Genomic DNA, 19,885 nt, shown 5'->3' on the forward strand with positions numbered 1-19,885 from the left:
TTTGGCCGATACTGTATGTATGCGTTTGATTGAACGATTATGATCCGAATGAATGAACCGGATAGTGAACTATGAACTAGATTACTGAACTAGTTCAGTTAAAAGAGCTGAACTATTGAACTAGATCTTTCAAATGAACTAGATTGTACAACTCAATAGTGCGTCCCTGGAGATCTACCAAAAATTTCTCAACTTGTTGAAAAGTCAAAAAATCTGTTGATAATAAAATCGAATGATCGTTAAGTCGACTCTTCAGCTCTTAGTAAAAATTGAAAGATCAACTCCTCGACTTTTTAGTTCTAAACTCCATTTTTGCTTTGTAATACGTATCTCTTGTATTCCTTTTCTGTTTCTATTTCACTAACTTAAGTCAAGGTTTTATAAAAACTAGACTTTATACGGCCAATACATTTTACTGCCAATCTTGGAACAAATGACTACATTCGTATAAAGATACATGATTTTCTTAATCCACAACTACATACGATATTTTATTATTAAAAAAATAAAAACAAATTTTTTAGTGAAATGTAGTTAAAATTGATTTAATTTCGGGAAAGGGAGGGAAGACTGGTTTCGGCCAACGCAACTTGGCCTCATCAGTTCTATTCAATACAAAGAATTAAGGGGTCGATTATGGATAGCAACCCAACTCCAGTTGCGTTGCCCACAGCAAATTTGGTAATAGAATTTTCTATTTCCGCATTAAAATTTGTACCTTTTACAATTAAATTAATAGCTGAAGGTTCAAAACACTGATTTTGACTGAATTTGACAAAAATTTCCGCATTTTTGATCATTTTAATTGCATGATTTTCTCTTCTGGCAACGCAACTAAAGTTGAGTTGCTATCCATAATCGACCCCTAAGAGAACTGATGTTGCTGTTGTAGCAGCATATAATGCTGGGTTGGCAGCCGCTGGCCGCAACACTTTTGGTTCCGGGTCAATCCCGCTGCCGTGGGATTGAGAAGAGAACTGATGGCCAAAACTAGTCTTCCCTGTTCTTCCCGAAATTAAATAAATTTTAACTACCCTGTAGGAAATGTCAATAGTGAATCTATACTGACTTACTACTGACATTGTCAACAGTACTACTGACAAACTGTAGACAACTAATGTAATTTCCTATAAACATTTTGTATGAACGTGTCATTCGAAAGTCAGTACTGACAATGGAACTAGTATGTCAATAGTAAGTCAGTAGTTCCTAAGGAACCATGTGTTGACATTGGAGGTAGTGAGTCAGTATAGACATTGGAGGTAGTAAGTCAGTATAGTCATTGGAGGTAGTGAGTCAGTATAGACAATGGAGGTAGTGAGTCAATAGTACCAGATATTCAATACTAAATTTTTAGCTTATTTGGAACTTTTCATAGATAAAACAGCTATATAGTACGTTTAATAAGAAGATGAAGCTACACATTTGTTTAAATACTATATTTGATTAAAGAATAAAACAAATAATATTGAAAATGCTAAAAATGTGCAAATTGCGTATTACAGTATTTTTATCTTTTTAAATGGCTAAGCCAAAGATTCCACATAAGTAAAAATTAGTAAATAAAGACAATGTTTTCAAGGCTACATATAAATAATAAAAAGTTTTCGTTTTATTTTCTTGGCCAAGACGCACCAATGACTTGTCTGCTTAAAATAGTTCTTCTGCTATTGCACTTAACGTTTTATCAGGCGATTCGCTGAATGTTGATATAACATCTAGAGATTGAAAAGAATAAACATGTATAAATAAACATAAATAAAAAATATGTGCTTATATTTGCTTGCCTATTACAGCTGTATAAGTTTGGAAAAATCTCACAATCGATTTTTGCCAAATAATTCTTCAACATTGTTTAGTTTGCATTCAGCATTTCCAGCGAGACGGGACAATATATACATCAGGCTCCACAATCTTCTCTAAAGGTTCCACATAATGTCTAATTGTCGAAATTTCACCACAAATGTTGCTAGTCGCCTCAGAATTCATACTTTGCTATACAATTGTTTATTTTTCACATGTCTTTTATATTTTCTTTTGCTCATACTTGTTATTGAAATTATATGCTTTTAGTTTTCACGATATTTTATTGATTTTTACAAAAAACAATTAAGAAAATAAAAAAAGGATGCTTCGTTGGGCTATCATCTGTCAATATACACAATGCTTCTTCTTATTAAGGTAAAGGTATCAATAGTTGACAACCTGGTGACAAAGTGTTGACTTTGTCACCATATTAGTAGACAAAGTGGCGACATGTCAACACATGACCCCACACTTCCTACAGGGTATGTACATCCCACTACTAAACTTGTTGTTTTTAAAATTTAAATACAACAAAACTGTGATTAAGCTGCATTACCTTACAATAATAAAGTAATACACATCTACACAAAACTGCCGAAGTATTTAAGATATTTTTTTATTTTTATGTATTTTTCTTGTATAAAATGATACCCTATGACCACACTTCGACCTTGCTTAGACTATAACATTATGCTTTCAACTAATAACAAAATTTATAGCTTAATTACAGGGGTTCTATACCATTTTCAGAAACCGGACTGTCACAGGCAGTACAACAAAATTTCGAATCTGTTGATATATTAGCTGACAAACAATAATAACAATAGATATGTTCACAACCCATATAATGTGGCAATGTGGGACGTTGGCCACAATATGCACATGTTGTGGTGGGAGTTAATTTTGGTTTCCTATTGGTTGGGTGTAGCGGGTGACCAGCTTCATCAATTTCTTCGGCTTTCTTTGATTTGAACATATTCCTTGCAACACGTTGCACTTTGCGGAAATTGATGATGGGCAAAACTAAACCCAATATTTCCTAAACAAGTGAGAATATTGTTTTATCTGTTAATCCTTCAAAAAAATACGTATTGATTGACTTACCATAAATCCACCCCATAACAATTCACGGGTCAAGTATTTATAACCAATATCTCTTCTTTGATTATGGCGTAAACTAATATAGTCCAAGCCAAGCATGAAATCAATAAGCGTAGGTTTTCTGCCGGTCTTTAAAAACCTAAAGAAATTCAGTACAGACAGTATGAGAGCGGCATTCTCACCATATTCTATGGCCTTGGAAAGCCATTCCACTCTACGATTTAAACGTCGTTCTTCCAACTTCTTAATGTAACTTGGAAGTACTGTAAGGCAGAAATGTAAAATCAATCTTGAAATGGTCAGACGTTCCGAGTCATAAGCCAAAACTAGAAGCTGTTGTCCGAAAGTTGAGCATCGTTTTCCGACTGAACCAAACCAAATGGCAGATTGTATTAACAAATCCAATTCAGGCTGTATCTTTAAATACAATATGGGCTAAAACGATAACACAAACATCCATTAACTTAAACCGAGTTGTTTTGCTGTACGGCAATTAATGGTTTCTTGTAAATTATACTTACTGATATGGCCTGTAAATTTTCCAACAAATTTTCTCTTATCATACGCGTAATATCTTTGTTCAATGTGATGGCGTCAATCTGTAAAAACCGTTAAATTTACTTTTTCCATATCTTTAAAATGTTGAATTCCATGCATACCTGATTGACCCTAGGAACATATTGATTTTTGGTCTCCATTTAGTTAATTTTTCCCAAACTATTTTCGTATTTATATCAACATTTGTAGGATTTGGGTGTGCGGCATGGATCGGTCAATGGTCAAGTTAAAAAACAACAACAAAGATAAACAAACAGTTTTTTTTTAATTTTTGTGACTCTCCAAAACAGCTGATTGTAAAAATGACAGTTTGTCACAGCGTTGTCGGTATTGTGGATTTTCCCCAATTGTGGGATTTATTTTTGGAAATGGGGACAAAAATTGACATGGGAATTAGGGGAAAACTGAAAAGATTCGAGAGACCTTATTACATTTACGATTTTTCGATATTTAATATTGTTAATTTCAGTAAAAATTTGTCTTAAGGGACACTGTCATTGGTGTTTGCGAGTTCTTCTTCTGCGAAGAAATCGTAGTAACAAGACGCCACTTTATTTCTTTTTTTTCTTTTTTAAACCACAAAAACCTGAATTTTGATGAAGAATTGGGTTTGCCACTAGAAGCATCGTCCTAAAAGTCCCCATCGATCCCATTTGTGCAAAAAACTTATTCGGGGACCAAAGTCAAATTTTAAGAGTTTTTTAGGTTTTCGAACTTATTTTTTGAAAACGGTCGATCTAATCAAAAAGTAGATATTAAAGTAGATATTGTAGACCGAAAAATTATCTAAAAGTTTGTCTTTATAATAGTTTTTCTAGAAGGGACTATTCTTGAGATATAGCTGTTCTTAAAACTCATAGTTTTAATGCACAAATAAGGAAATATGCACATATTCAGAGGAACCGGCTAAAATAACCGAAGTAACCGGGTCAGCCCCCCAAGATGCCCAGCAAAATTTGAAGGAAGGGGTTCTATTAATGGCATATTTTGCATTGGTTCAAAGCAAGTCGTGAAAGATCCGATCTTTTTATTAGCATTTAAACCCATGCAAAGGAAGTCGTGAAAGATCCGATTTTTTCATTAGCATTTGAATCATTTGTACAGATCACGAGAAACAAACAAGTCGATTTGTACATCCCCACATGTAGCGACATTAAAGATGTCAATATTATAAGATAGGAAAAGTCAATTGTGAAAAATTAACTGTAGAGGGAGTTAACCTCTGTTGCTACGATATTATAGCAACATTCTGTTATACGAAAACTGTTACTCATTGGAATATTGACAAGAAAAACTCAAATTTTACGGCGTCGACTTTTGTTTTTTTATTAAATAAAAAATAGTGAAGAAACACATTTTAGCCACAAAACACGACGTTTATGCTTTCTGCGCGAGAAATGGCATTGCTGTTATCAATTCCAGTGTGTTGTGTAGCCATCTGTAACCAAAATGTGGAACTATTAGCATATGTTTTTGGAAAATGCATTTGTTCGGGTCTTTATTGCTATACGTCTTTGGCGACATCAAAACAAAAGAGTATACATTTCCAAAATTTTTGTTATAAAATTACAAATTAAATGTAGGTTCACGAACTAGAAATTCTTAAAGGATAGGCTGTTGGGGTCCATGTCGAAATCTGAACTGGTGATGAGAAGATAGTAGAAAAGCTTTTGTAAGATGAAACAAAATCAGTGGCTGAGAGTGGACGAAGTAAACTCTGTTGCGGTGCAGCGGCGGTGATAAAATTGAAATTTTGGGTGTAAACTTTATGCTGATAAATTAGTTCTAGTTATTTCATGAATTAGTTTGAATTAATAAAGAGTTTGGTTTGTCATGAAAATCATATTTCAATACAGAATTTTCCATTTTCCAAACAAGACATGAAAACGTCATGCCAAAGGGTAGGTGAAAATGACATGTCAAAGCATCGGTCAAAATGACATTCTTAGGATCCGACAATGAATGTCATCTTAAGATCCGAAAATTAATGTCATCTTATGGTGGTCACGCTCATATAAAATTCATGAGTGAAAATGCTAAAAAGATGGCATGCCAGATCACTTGCACCCATGATTCAATAGCATCCTTGGCATCGAAGATTTTGCTGGGTCTAGACAAGGTCTACATAACGGATCTGGTTCTGAGCGTGGTACCGTAGGGTCATATACGTGAACCAAAAGGAGAGGAGCGCTAAATGCAAAAGCGTTTAATAAAACGCAAAATTATGAATAGAAATTGACGGCACTAATTATTATTTCTCGGTAACTGACCGAAAAGCTATTTACCGAAATTATAAGCAATTTAATTATACAGATTTGTGTCGGTATCTCAAAAAATTAGTTAGAGAATCGCACTTCTGAGCTTTGTTTTTCGAAAGCAAACGAGATGGCCAAACGATTGCGTGCCTGACAATAGAGATCAACTCTCTAATTAACCAGAACTGTCAAGAAATATGATTAATCACCTAAACAACTGCTATGCTTTGTACAAGCTGTGGTCTACAATAAAAGTCTATCTGACAATAAGAATAACCAGGGTAATATCGCGATTCCGTTCGAGCCAGATATCGGATGTCGGAAAAGGCGGCAATAAGTTCTGCCAAATACCATCCCATCCATCACTTGAGCCATATTGAGAAAACTAAGGAAACTCCGACGTGATTCAACGGTATGCTCCTTCACACGGTCTGAAGTCACAATCTCCAAGGCCAAAGCTCACGGTCTGGAAGGCATCTCGATGATCATGTTGAGGCAACTAGGCCCAGCAGCAATGTAATTTCTCGCGCAATTTCTATCTCCGTTAACAAAATTGTTTTACCAGAGCTTTAGAAAGCTGCAAGCGTCTGGAAGGCATCTCGATGATCATGTTAAAGCACCTAGGCCCAGCGGCAATGGAATTTCGCGCACAATTTCTATCTCTCTCTCTTAACAAAATTGTTTTACCAGAATTTAGAAAGTTGCAAGGGTTATTCCAGTTCCAAACCCAGATAAACCGGGTAATCTAGGAGAGCCATACAGTCTAATTACATTACTGTCACACATAGCCAAGATTTTGGAAGTGCTGCTGTTACCAACACTCGCCGACCATCTACAGCCAGTAGGCCATCAACACGGATTCCGGAAAGCTCACAGTACCACCACGGCATTAATTGAGATTACGAAATATATTGTGAACGGCCTCAATCAAACCCGACCGCCAGCAGGTACTGTGACATTTGACACGATGGATCACTCGGCTTTGATTGGTGACATCATGGACTCAACACTGCCAAGCGCTGGATCATCAATCAATCGCTGAGCTATGCTGCCACAGTTTGGTAATCTTTCTTGAGCGATACCCAATGGCGGAACTTGCAAGTGGTTCAAAACAGATGTCGAGTGTCGTTCTATATGAGGAAACTAGGATACTGTCGGTACGCCAACATAATGTGTTGCTTGCAAGACAGTTCCTACCGGCCTGTCATCTGCCAAATCACCCCAACCATCACCTTGTGAGGCAGGATCCTCCTCTACTCCACATATGGAAAGACCTAAAAAGAATATCAATTGTGGCAGGTCTGAACTCGTTCGATCTTTCAGGCCGTTGAAGGATAGTCCCAGAACATCGTCCTTAATGAATAGCCCCCCGCTATATCTGACAGTGGACCAGACCAATCCTGGAGCAGCTGAGGTCTGGGTGGTTTCAGGCACTCTTGTCCGGTGTCCGAATTGCCGACAAAGGCCGTTGACTACTGCGCACCGTCGAAGCCATGTGGACCTAAGCAATAGCAAATCAACTTTAACATCCAACACACACATTTATGCTTTGTTCCAGAAACTGCAAGAAGCTACTATTTTTTACTACAATAGCATTTTGTCTTTTATGTTATCGGAAAAAAATATTAAAAATTATTAGATTGCTGCAGTTCTGGAACAGATCATTAATATCACACATATCCATCCATACACATATTAAACAAAGCCATCCATACTATCATCCATTCATACTACAGCCCATTTCTTCCACATTCAGTACAATAACCCAACTCATCCACATATTCTTCCCAAATCCCATTCAACTATTGGCACACCATACTAATGTTTTGAATATTTTCTACAAGGAAGAACAACCTGGTGCAGTAACAAATTGCATTTCAAAGAAGAAAGTTCGATGACAAAGAAGCCATTCCACAGCCGATATGTCTTATGAGCCAGTCACATTATGACGGTTGAGTTGCTTTGAATCTTCGGCTTTCGTTTTTTACTTGCAAGAAATCATCGGTCATTATGCTCGACTCAACGATAAATGAGTTAAACTTCCATGGATGTTTACGACCCGCAATTAGTTCGGCTTGGTATTGTTAGTGCTTAAAGCTTAAAGCTGGAAACACATACAACGTTTGGGTAAAGTTTTGTGTCGTTTGGGCCGTTTTTACACTGTTGGGCATGATGCCGAAAAATTCAAATTCATTTGAAATATATGCCGACAAACAGATAAACGCTGGACTTTCGTATCGTCGTCGCCCTGTTGTTGTTGTTTTTTTCTCGACGCCCAACGCAAAACTTTAATCAAACGTTGTATCTGTTTTCAGCTTAAGAGTGACAATAAAATTAATCAAATGGTCTGTTCCTTTACTTTCGAAAATGGTAAATCCGGCAAAAGTGGTAATGGGTACTTTACACGATATGTTATTTTACATATGTGTTGTCACTTTGCGTATACATTTTGTATATAAAAAGTGACAACCCATATGCAAAATACATATCGTGTAAAGTAGCCATAAAAGTTGTAAACTGAATTGTATAGTGTCAGAAGTAAAGGAACGCTTTTCGAGTAAAAAGTGGTAAACCTTGAAGATTCTTGCACGTAAAGGAACAGAGCTAAAATGATCAATTTTCTAAATCTGATGATTGTACAATTGTGACAATTGTGTCGGAGTATTTCGTTTTTTGTTATCTTAACATTGTAAAAAAGACAAATGCTCTGCTCCAGAACCTGGAAGAATCTACTAATTTTTACTATGACAACAATTTCCCCTTTATTTTATGGGAAAAATAGTAAAAATTAGTAGATTCTTGCAGTTCTTGAACAGACCAAAACATATGTAATGAAGTCAATAACGAAAAGATCTTCTTGCTTTACGTATTAGCGTAGTCACTCTGATGAGGATGAGTGACTTCATCCGAAGCCTTTTCTACCACTGCCTGCTTCAATTTAACTAAACATTTTGTTCTTCAAATATTTGAAGCAACTATTGCCATGCACGATACGATTTCCTGCACGATACTACGATAATACTTTTTCTTTATTTTAGTTGTGTCTTTTTACTTTTTCAGTAATAATTATTCAGTAACTTCTTTTCAGAGAGTAAGAGGGATTTTACTCTTTGATACGAAAATAGAGAAAAAAGTAAAAAGACAGCATTTAGTAAACTTTAGCAAGATAACAGTTGATAACCAAAACAAAAACATTGGCGCCAATGCATGAAAGAAAATCTAACTCAAAGGCAATGAAAAAGTTCTTCAATTTTAAGCAAAATAAATAAAAATAATTAATAAAATAATCAATAAATATAGCTGAATTGTAATATTTATAGTATTTTTCCACACAAATAAGACAAAACATTCAGCAGCTGGCCATTAAAAAACAGCTGATCGAACTTGCTAAATGTTGCTGGGAAAAATTCTTTCAGCAACTTTTAGCAATTTCTCAGCAAACAACTGTCAAAATTGTTCTCTCACTTCGCTCTCTTTTACTGAACTTTTGTGTAAAAAGACAGCATTTAGTAACATGTCGTAATAATTATTACATATTATCATGTAAAAAGACACACCTTTTATCGGGAAAAATAGTAAAAATTAGTAGATTCTTGCAGTACTGGAACATACCAAAAATATGGGCTTTAGCTGAAATAACTACATAACTTGTAAATTCTGCAGTCTAAAAATACAATAAATTTTTTTCTAATTAAAGCCCCGTTCCTTTACGTTCAAGAATCTTCAAGTTTTACAACTTTTTATTCGAAAAGCGTTCCTTTACTTCAGACACAATACAATTCATATGGGAGCCGTTTTCAACTTTTACTACTTTTGCCGGTTTTATCATTTTCAGAAGTAGAGGAACAGACCAAATATTTTTTAAATAATACTTGTGATTTTGTTCAATTTCAATAAAATCTGGGGATTTTTGGTGAAAGTTTTTGAAGAATTTAAGGTCAAGACAAATACTGGCAACGCTGGGTTGTCAAATACTAAATTTTGCAACCCTGCCTTAATTGTTGCAGAGAGAGAAGAGAGTTTGACAGTTTGTAATGTAATTTGACGCGTAAACACAGCAAATTTTTTTCCGTCGCCAAATATTGCAAATTTGTCTGTTAAAATATACATTTTCTTGTAAAAATGTTTTGTTAATTTAATAAACGTTCTAAAATAATAAAGAACATATTCAAATCCACCAAAAGGGACAAAATGGAATACCCAGAGAACTCAAAGCCAGTCACAACAATACAACCGCAAAATCCTGAAGAACAACATTCCATTGATAATGAAAGCAATGAACGCAATAACACCACCAACCCACAATCAACACAAACACACATAGAGGCAGAGGAGGCCAGGGAGGGTGACAACAATGACCAGATTGGAAATCACACAGATGCAGAAGTTACAACGAAAACCCCAAGTCCAATTAACACCTCAAATGTAGATGAAAAAGCCAAATCAAAAGATGATAAAAATCGTAAAGATATGAAATCAATAACAGAAAATGTCAGCAATACAAACATTGGCCAAGAGGGTGAGGGCAAAGAGGTAACAACGTCACCAACAAAATCTAAAAATGTTGAAAGTGTCACAACAAACGATGTCTCAACCAAAACAAGTGTATCTCCCTCTTCAATGCGTTACACCGATCTTGTAGAGAATGCTTCTGCTGCTGTTGATATTCAAAGAGAATCGCAAACGCCGCCATCGAACCAACAACAATATACATCCAATGAAGAACTCAACAAACTTAAAGAATGTCAAGCAAAATTACTGCAACAACAGCAACAGTTGGAACAGTTACAAGCAGCTTTGACCCAGAAAGATAATATGATATCTCTGTTCCAGAGAGAAAATGCCATATTGGAGAAGGAGAAAGAAGCGGTATGACAAATTCTTCCACTTTTTAGATGCTTTTTTAATGAGACTATACTTACGGCGTATTTACTTTTTTGTTTCGTTTCAACAAAAAGTACATCTGTATTGGAAACGATTCTAGTTTAGGAACACTTGCAGTTATTTGGTTTACACACATGGAAAAAAGTGTGGTTTGGCTTGCAATTTTTGTTAATATAGTCGTCCTCTTTAAAACAGTATATAGTTTCCGGGAGAGGCCATATTTCTTGACTTATTTAACCCTAATAACCTATGCAATATGGATGTCGTTGAGAAGCTTATGAAGACTACTTTCTAATGCTGTCAACAATAAAGAAATAAGAAAGGTGCAAGTGTCGGCTACCCAAAGAACCTTCTTTTAATTTGTAAGTTTATGGTTGTCTCCTATGACAGGCCCAAAAGTCGGCTATGCTACACCAAAGTACACTATACAAGCTTTAAAACGATGTCAATATTACCCACGTTAAGGTCAAGACCCATATATCGGGAAGTTTAAAAAAAATTGTCTGTTGGGAGACGACAAATATCAGTCTTTGAAAGTGGCTTAACATTTGCACACGATTTACTTCATTTGGTCCCAATTGTGGAACTCATTAGATGATCTTGTCACTTTTATTTTGTGCTCAGCGACCAACCTCCCAATTTCCCTTAGAAGTTCCCTGACTATAGGGTCATTAGGGTGGGTTCGGAAAAACTCATCGCTCTTTATAAGAAAATTTGGTCTCACTTCAATTATACGGCCGGCAGCTATAAGCCTAATACTTTATCGTTAGAATATCACTGCAATTATGGCGGTGTTCTTAAATGTCACTTATTCCTAAAATTCTAGTTCTAAATTATTTCAAATTCTGAAACATCTTCCCATTATTTTCCCCTACAGTTCCGACGTGAAAAGGATTTAGCTAACAAGGCCCGGGAATCCACAGTCATACAATTTGCCATGAAAGAGAAAAATGTCATTGATGCTAAAAAGGAAAAGGAAGCTATTGAAAAACATTTGGCTGACGCCAAGAAGGAAATTAAGAACTATACCACAAAATTCCAAGCATTAAATGAAGAGAAATCGCGGATAGCTTATTTAATGGATGAAAAGGTATGATGGATATGATGGAACAATTGGAAAATGTAATTTTAATTAATTTGGAATTATTTGCTTTTTTAGTGCAACGAAGTACGAAAATACCAAAGAGAATGTGAAAAGTTAAAGACCGATTATGGCCATTTAGAATCAAAGCTAAAATATCACATGAACAAATTAAATATGGAAACCGAGGCTAAGTTGGCATTGGAGCGCAAATTGGAAGAGGAAAGGAATGCACCAAATAAATTGGAAGAAAAAGCCAATGGTAATAACATGGAATTAAAATATGGAACCATGTACGGTTTAAGGACACAATTTATAAGGGCTAAAAACTTGTTTTCCATGAAGTTCCATATCACGAGAACAAAAAAATAAAGATTTAATGTTGGGATCAAACTTTCACGAGCTACCTGTAGTAAATTTTTTGAAAAGATCCGCGTTGTGTCCCTTGACTAGATTTTGGCTCAAATATTTACTAAAGTAGTTCCTTTTGCTTTTTTATACTTAGAAAAATTAAAAATTGAATTTGAGGCCCAAACCATACTACTCAAACACGAAATTGCCAGTAAGTCGGAACACTTGGACAAGCTGCTGAAGGAAACAGAAACACAAAAGGAAGTTATAAAACAACTGCAAGATCAGTTGAAACAGGAAACTCAAGAGGTACTATAATAAATAATTTGTATAGCATACAAATATTTAAACACTACGTTAATTTTAGAAAACCCAACTATCTGAGGCCTACAATCACCTGCAAGAGGAACACAATCAAATACAAAATTCGTATAGTGAAGAAATGTTACAATCTGCTAAATTACGTGGACAACTGGAAGAGTTGCAGGTTTTGAAAACGCAAAATACCTTGTAAGAAAAGGAAGAAAAGCTCAACTTCATTTCAAAATGTTACATTGTGCTCTATTGTAATTTCAGAAACGAAGAAAAACTAGCAAATTTGACGGCAGAACTCGATGAAGCCAAACAGCGTTTGGCGGACAGTGAACAGGATTTAAAATTGTTACATGAAAAGGAAAAAGAATTATTAAGCTTTAATATGGAAATGAGCGGCAGCATTGTGGATATGCAAAATCAGATATGTTTGCTGAAATCCAAGGTATGTAATTTACAATAGACGGGCTGAAGAGGAGTCTTTATAGATGAAAAAATTGAGGGGGTATTTGCAGACGAGATGAAAGGCAATCTTTACACGAGCAGAAGGTAGTCTTTATAAACGTTTTGAAGGTAGTTTTCTTAGATGAGGTGAAGGCAGTCTTTATAGACATGTTGAAGGCAGTCTTTATAGACAAATTAAAGGAAGTCTTAATACATGAGTTAAAGGCAGTCTTTATAGACGATCTAAAGGCAGTATTTATAGACGAGCTGAAGGGAGTCTTTATATACGAGCTGAAAGGCGTCCTTATGGACATGCTGAAGGGAGTCTTTATAGACGAGCTGAAGAGAGTCTTTATAGACGAGCTGAAAGGAGTCTTTATAGAAGAGCTGAAGGTAGTCTTTATAGACGAGCTGAGGAGAGTCTTTATAGACGAGCTGAGGAGAGTCTTTATAGACGAGCTGAAGGGAGTCTTTATAGAAGAGCTGAAGGGAGTCTTTATAGACGAGCTGAGAGGAGTCTTTATGGACGAGCTGAAGGCAGTCTTTATAGACGAGCTGAAGGGAATCCTTATAGACGAGCTGAAGGGAGTCTTTATAGACGAGCTTAAGGGATTCTTTATAGACGAGCTTAAGGGAGTCTTTATTGACGAGCTTAAGGGAGTCTTTATTGACGAGCTTAAGGGCGTCTTTATAGACGAGCTTAAGGGAGTCTTTATAGACAAGCTTAAGGGAGTCTTTATAGACGAGCTTAAGGGAGTCTTTATAGACGAGCTTAAGGGAGTCTTTATAGACGAGCTTAAGGGAGTCTTTATAGACGAGCTTAAGGGAGTTTTTATAGACGAGCTGAAGGGAGTCTTTATAGACGAGCTGAAGGGAGTCTTTATAGACGAGCTGAAGGGAGTCTTTATAGACGAGCTGAAGGGAGTCTTTATAGCCAAGCAATAGGACGAACTGAAGGGAGTCTTTATATACGAGCTGAAGGGAGTCTTTATAGACGAGCTGAAGGGAGTCTTTATAGACGAACTGAAGGAAGTGTTTATAGACGAGCTGAAGGGAGTCTTTATATACGAGCTGAAGGGAGTCTTTATAGACGAGCTTAAGGGAGTCTTTATAGACGAGCTGAAGGGAGTCTTTAGAGACGAGCAAAAGGGAGTCTTTATAGATGAGCGTTAAGGAGGGTACGAGTTGAAGGGAATCTTTATAGGCAAGCGAAAAGTAGACTGATGAAGACTTTATCTGATATGTTTATAACCTATTTTTCTAGGCGCAAGGAATAGAAGCTGAAAACCAATTGCTAAAGAAAGAAAAATTAGCCTACGATGATAAATATTTGGCACTCGAAGAACAGCTAAAACAGGAGCAATCTCAAAAGAATGAGGAACGGGTGCTGCTTGCCAAACATTTGTCAGAGAAAACTAAACTCTATGAAAATACCAAATTAAAATTGGAAAATGTACAGGGAGATTTTGAAGCAACCAAAAATAAACACAATACAATTGTCAAAGAATTGCAACGGGAAATTATGAAATTAAAAAAGTCTTCTGAACAACAAGGTGATACCCCAAACAGCTTTATATGTTCAAGATGTCAACAACCATCCACGCACCATCAAAATAATGGCTATCACCACAAACAAGACGATAGGCCAGCAAATACCATGGATACAAAAAGGTCACATAGTCGACAAAGTAGTATAAGTAACACCGTACAAAGTGTTAGCTCCACTGCGGGTAGTAGTCGAAGAGGTAGTGAATCTTCTGAATCGGATACTGTAACTGGAAGAGAATTAGATTTTAAAGATGAAAATAAGGTAAGATAAACGCATAGGGGGTTATCATGAATGAAATTTCTCCGTGAGTTTTGTTTTTCCGCCGTTGCAACTTAAGGGAGAAAGTGAAAAAATTCACGGGGAATTGCCGTTCATGATAACCCCAATAATTTTTCCACTGTTATATTTTTAAATGTTTTACTTTTCCAGGGACCTTCCAAAAAACACTTGGTTGAGCGTATTTTACGTTTACAACAAGCTTCCGCCCGTCAAGCCGAGAAAATCGATTTTCTAGAACAACACAGCTTGTCACTGGTTGCAGAACTTCAAAAGAAATCCAAAGTCGTCCAACATTATATGCTAAGGGAACAGGCTGGTGCCTTAACCTCCTCGAAAAGTGATCAAAACAAAAGTGAATTGGCCAAATATGGCAATGGTGTTATGTCAGCGATTTATGGCGGCATAAAGGGTGTCGAAAACAAGAGCATGTCTTTGGAGCTGTCTTTAGAAATTAATAAAAAATTACAAGCTGTTTTGGAGGATACTCTGCTGAAAAATATAACCCTGAAGGTGAAAACAAAATTTAAAAAAAATTATGTATTTTGAAAAATATTTTTTTTTGTTTTGTTTTCTAGGAAAATTTAGATGTACTCGGATTGGAGGTGGACAATCTAACAAGAAAGTTAAGGCAATTGGAATCCAAACGCTAGTGTGTTGCAAATAACGAAAAATCTAATTTATTATTTTAAAATAACATGTATATTCCTTAAGTATTATTCCATGTATACATTTTAATGTATTTATGTATGACATTTTTAGTATATATTCCAAATTTTTGCTCCATTATACAAATAATCTGTTTTAGTTAAACGAACAAATTATGTACTCGTATGTGTAAATACTAGACTAATTTATTATAAATCAAAATATAAATGAGAAAGGTTTCATACCGTAAAAATAGAATTTTAAAGATTTATTGGTGGATAAAAGGAGTCGGAAAGCATGATAGGAGTTTGTTACAGACGAGTTGAGTCTTTATAGCCAAGCTGAAGGGAGTATTTATAGACGAGCCGAAAGGAGTCTGTTACAGACGAGTTGAGGTGAAGGGAGTTTTCTAGACGAGGCAAAGGAAATCTTTTAGGCGACCTGAAGGGACCTACTTTTTATCGCCGAGTCCGAAGGGCGTGTCGTACAACACTTATACGGGTATGTTCTGAGACACTTCACCTCTCACTTCACGCCTCAAGCATTTTGTTCACCCTATTAACGCTTTTTTCGAGTATTTTATGGACGGACTAGGGTTTACTCTTCTTTTTAAATGCCCCAATGAATCTTAGCCCCAAGGAATTCGCAGAAAATAGGAGTAAATGTGGTAAACAAAATGCTTGAGGTGTGATGTGTGTCTGAGAACATACCCGATAGAAAAGTGTTTAATGGCTGTAATGGAACAAGACAAGTTTACACGCGCACGTCCGATTTTTTTGAAATTTTTACCACAGGTAGGTCTCGTTGCTCTGATCACAAAAATATATATAGCATTTCCAAATTAAATGAAACCTTTTCCAAATTAAATGAAACCTTTTCCAAATTGAATGAAACTTTTTCCAAATTGAATGAAACCTTTTCCAAATTAAATGAAACCTTTTCCAAACCAAATGAAACCTTTTCCAAATTAAATGAAACCTTTTCCAAATCAAATGAAACCTTTTCCAAATTGAATGAAACCTTTATTTTTATTGAAAGAAAAAAGCCAGAATATTTTGAAAAGAGAAAGAAATAAAAAAGTATGTGGGGTTTCAACAATTTTTTACTTAAATTCTAATCATAATTAATGACATAAAAGTGCAACTCGCTGCAAGTTTTGCTTCCTTGAACTTAAATATTTTATAATTTTTGGGCATCAATTAAGGATATAGCGAAATAATGCTAAAGAGAGAATTAAGGTTAAAAAAATTGCTAATAATAACAGATGCTAATTGTATTACCTAATGAAGTGGTTCACGATTTGCTGCTTGTGGAATTTTCAATGGACATACTCATTACATAATTGGAGCAGTCCTGTTTATTGAGCTGTTGGTTGCTATGCTCAATCACGTCAACGATATTACGATCTATTGTCTGATCACGTAGTACCACTCTGGTACACAATTTTATTTTTGAAAATGCCTTTACATTAAAAATTTAAAATTATACCGGTTCAATTCTATCATTATGTATTTTCGTTTACTTATTAAGTTATTGCATAAAAATTATCCTGAAAAAATTTTCAAAAATAAAATTGTGTGCCAGAGCCGTACTACGCTATAGGACAATAGATCGTAATACCGTTGACGTGATTGAGCATTGTATCGAACAGCTCAAACAACAGACCATGAAAACCCGACAAAATCGATCGACATATTTGCAGAACATTTCGAAGCTGAAAAATGTCATAATGTGGTACTTTTATAGCGGTTCTTAAAATAAGGGACGAAAAGGACATTGAAGGAAGCGAGTTAGAACGTCGAAATGCTCTACGAAAATAATTCTCATTCGATTTGACTGAAGACGTGTTATATTTATTTTTTTATTTTAAACCTAAATTCTCTCTTTAGGATTACTTCGCTATAACCTTAATTGATGCCCAAAAATTACGAAATTTTTATGTTCAAGGAAGCAAAACATGCAGTGAGTTAGACTTTTATGTCGTAACTTAAGATTAGAATTTAAGTAAAAAATCGTTGAAAACCCATATAATTTCTTATTTCTTTCTCTTGTCAAAATATTCTGGTTTATTTCTTTCAATAAAAATAAAGGTTTCATTCAATTTGGAAAAGGTTTCATTTGATTTGGAAAAGGTTTCATTTGATTTGGAAAAGGTTTCATTTGGTTTGGAAAAGGTTTCATTTGGTTTGGAAAAGGTTTCATTTAATTTGGAAAAGGTTTCATTTAATTTGGAAAAGGTTTCATTCAATTTGGAAAAGGTTTCATTTAATTTGGAAATGCTATATATCATCTAGATGTAGTCCATACTTCCCGAGATATAGGCCATTGAAGTTCCAAATTGTCTTTTAAATTATAATTTTCTTTTGCAATAGCCGGCCTTCGGCCGGGGATTTAAGACTTTCTCCTATGGACAGGGGCAAATCTAGGGAAAGGGAACAAAAATTTATTTTAAATTATAAATGTTTCTCTAATTAGCCGGCCTTCGGCCGGGGATTTAAGACTTTCTGCTATGGACAGGTACAAGTCTCGGGAACGGGCACAAAATTTTCTTTTAAATTAATTTTTTTTCTAAATTGCCGGCCTTCGGCCGGCGACTTAAGACTTTCACCTATGGACAAGTGCAAATCTAGGGAATGGAAACAACACTTTATTTTATATTATTAATTTTTCTCTAATTAGCCGGCCTTTGGCTACATATTTTTGGAACTTTAAAGGCCTATATCTCGGGAAGTATGGACTACATCTAGACGATATATATATTTTTGTGATCAGGACAACGAGACCTACCAGTGGTAAAAATTTCAAAAAAAATCGGGCGTGCGCGTGTAAACCCGTCTTAAGCCGGCTGTAATACTCAGGAAATGTAATGGCCGCGGCACATACGGCGCGTGGAGCGTTGCGTTCCAACAACCACATGAAAAATTCAAAAACAAACTTGGCATCACTTGCACATTTTTCATGTGGTTGTTGTTTTCAACGCGTGACGCGACTCAAGGCCGCGGCACATACGGTCCGTTCAGCGTCGCGTTACAACAACCACATGAAAACTCCAAGAATAAACTTGGCATCACTTACACTTTTTTCATGTGGTTGTTGTTTTTAACGCGCAACGCGTCATACAACGGACCGTATGTATTTGGCCCCTCAAAACGGACCGTATGTGCCGGGGCCATAAAGGCCGCGGCACATACGATCCATTGAGTGTCGCGTTACAACAAATACATGAAAACTTCAAGAACAAACTTGGCATCACTTACACATCTTTCATGTGGTTGTTGTTTTCAACGCGCAACGCGTCACACAACGGATCGTATGTATTTGGCCCATAAGGTGCTCACGGCACTTATTGTTGTGGTTTCTTTGTACAATTGATCACTTATTTTTCACTTGTTTATACCAATATTTTATTTTAACTTCATCTTCGTATGGATATTTAAACAATAACAATTTAACACACTTATAACACACCTTCATAAAACTTTTGAGCTATGGTTGAGGGTTGTCCCAAGCCCATGGTAACTTGTATTGTAGGCTTTTCACCTTCCTTGGCTAGACGAACAAATTTATTATCGGTAGCCTTAAAATGTACTTTCATTTGTGGATTTTTATTTCCCGTTTCTTCGCTTATGAATTCACGCAGCAAGGGAGGAAATTCAACATAAGGGCTGAGGATTTTCTCTTCTATCTTCGCTGTGTTTTGTAAATATTTGTGTTCATCTTCTTTGTCGACCAGTTCGTAGTCGGCTTTATAACTTGTGCTAAAAATTTCCACGGGTTTGGGTAAGGTAACACCACGCCATGTTTTCTCAACGGTAACTTTAACTTTCCGGGGTTTGTCACCATCCTATTAGGAATATAAGGAAATTGATTACTTAGTGAAATTGGTCATTGATTTATTTTATTGCACTATTACCTCCGCATCCACTGTATCAACTTTTAATATACGCATATAACAAGGCTCTGGATAACGTTGGAACATGTTGCGTACCACTAGCCGGCCCACACCAAAATCTTTAAGATCTCCCACAATTTCCCATAATGTTTTACCTTTGAAATCGGTAGTACGACCAATATACTTCACTACTTTGGTTGCCATTTATAATATTTGCAAATAATTCCAGTTTTATTCAAAATTTAGGGGGAAATTAAGGAAACAAAACAGACTCGATGTTGGTTACGTATGAATTAGTTCAAATAAACTGTTCTCACAAAAGAACGATTGGAACTATACCGATTCTTTTCATTAATCTAGTTCTAGTTCGTCGCTCAATCGGATATCGGTTACTGTTGCCATTTTGTTTTGTATTTGAAAACGCAGATATTTTTATAAAATTATAATATTTTCATTTAATTTCAATAACACTTGTAGACTTAAAAGTAGTATAACTTGCAGATTTTTTTACGCATTGCATTATTTACCCTGCCGTTTATAGTTTGAAAGTCATTGCTGTACGTCACTGTTGGTTACTAGCATGGTACAAATACAAAGGTAGATGCATCGGCGAATTGCTACAACAAAGCATGGTACAATAAGAAAGGTAGATGCATCGGCGAATTGCTACAACAAAGCAACTTTTTTTTGTAATGTAAACTGTCAAAATTTTCGCCAAATGGTCTCTT

At 35.7% G+C, this 19,885-nt stretch overlaps 3 protein-coding genes across 3 annotated transcripts; 1 reads left to right on the forward strand and 2 right to left on the reverse strand.

The window, feature by feature from the left end:
* Nucleotides 1-2,404: 2,404 nt before the first annotated feature.
* On the reverse strand, nt 2,405-3,747 carry Pex2 (peroxisomal biogenesis factor 2). The gene is made up of 4 exons (XM_073984752.1): nt 3,567-3,747; nt 3,429-3,506; nt 2,911-3,342; nt 2,405-2,845 (listed from the first exon to the last, which is right to left on the reverse strand). The coding sequence occupies exons 1-4, from the start codon at nt 3,603-3,605 to the stop codon at nt 2,531-2,533; spliced, it is 864 nt and encodes a 287-aa protein (XP_073840853.1). The 5' UTR covers nt 3,606-3,747; the 3' UTR covers nt 2,405-2,530.
* A 5,898-nt stretch (nt 3,748-9,645) lies between these two features.
* Nucleotides 9,646-15,518, forward strand: Golgin104 (coiled-coil domain-containing protein 186). The gene is made up of 9 exons (XM_073987119.1): nt 9,646-10,589; nt 11,482-11,694; nt 11,764-11,947; nt 12,191-12,345; nt 12,404-12,546; nt 12,613-12,793; nt 14,057-14,602; nt 14,771-15,130; nt 15,196-15,518. The coding sequence occupies exons 1-9, from the start codon at nt 9,912-9,914 to the stop codon at nt 15,268-15,270; spliced, it is 2,535 nt and encodes an 844-aa protein (XP_073843220.1). The 5' UTR covers nt 9,646-9,911; the 3' UTR covers nt 15,271-15,518.
* A 3,123-nt stretch (nt 15,519-18,641) lies between these two features.
* Nucleotides 18,642-19,468, reverse strand: mRpS34 (mitochondrial ribosomal protein S34). The gene is made up of 2 exons (XM_073987120.1): nt 19,179-19,468; nt 18,642-19,109 (listed from the first exon to the last, which is right to left on the reverse strand). Exons 1-2 carry the CDS (start codon nt 19,359-19,361, stop codon nt 18,723-18,725), a joined length of 570 nt encoding a protein of 189 aa, XP_073843221.1. The 5' UTR covers nt 19,362-19,468; the 3' UTR covers nt 18,642-18,722.
* Nucleotides 19,469-19,885: the final 417 nt, after the last annotated feature.

Source organism: Musca autumnalis, unplaced genomic scaffold (assembly GCF_047663935.1).
Source record: "Musca autumnalis isolate F117 unplaced genomic scaffold, ASM4766393v1 scaffold_4, whole genome shotgun sequence".
In the NCBI taxonomy this organism is placed as follows: Eukaryota; Metazoa; Arthropoda; class Insecta; order Diptera; family Muscidae; genus Musca; species Musca autumnalis.

What these genes read in the sequence shown, in the direction of transcription:
- Golgin104 (XM_073987119.1), top strand. Translation starts at nt 9,912, where the DNA reads ATGGAATACCCAGAGAACTCAAAGCCAGTCACAACAATACAACCGCAA. An exon ending in TGGAGAAGGAGAAAGAAGCG is followed by an intron (nt 10,590 to 11,481) that starts GTATGACAAATT and finishes TTTCCCCTACAG; the next exon opens with TTCCGACGTGAAAAGGATTT. An exon ending in TGAAAAATATAACCCTGAAG is followed by an intron (nt 15,131 to 15,195) that starts GTGAAAACAAAA and finishes TTTGTTTTCTAG; the next exon opens with GAAAATTTAGATGTACTCGG.
- mRpS34 (XM_073987120.1), bottom strand. Translation starts at nt 19,361, where the DNA reads ATGGCAACCAAAGTAGTGAAGTATATTGGTCGTACTACCGATTTCAAA. An exon ending in TTGATACAGTGGATGCGGAG is followed by an intron (nt 19,110 to 19,178) that starts GTAATAGTGCAA and finishes TATTCCTAATAG; the next exon opens with GATGGTGACAAACCCCGGAA.
- Pex2 (XM_073984752.1), bottom strand. Translation starts at nt 3,605, where the DNA reads ATGGAGACCAAAAATCAATATGTTCCTAGGGTCAATCAG. An exon ending in AAAATTTACAGGCCATATCA is followed by an intron (nt 3,343 to 3,428) that starts GTAAGTATAATT and finishes TTATCGTTTTAG; the next exon opens with CCCATATTGTATTTAAAGAT. An exon ending in TGTTATGGGGTGGATTTATG is followed by an intron (nt 2,846 to 2,910) that starts GTAAGTCAATCA and finishes TCACTTGTTTAG; the next exon opens with GAAATATTGGGTTTAGTTTT.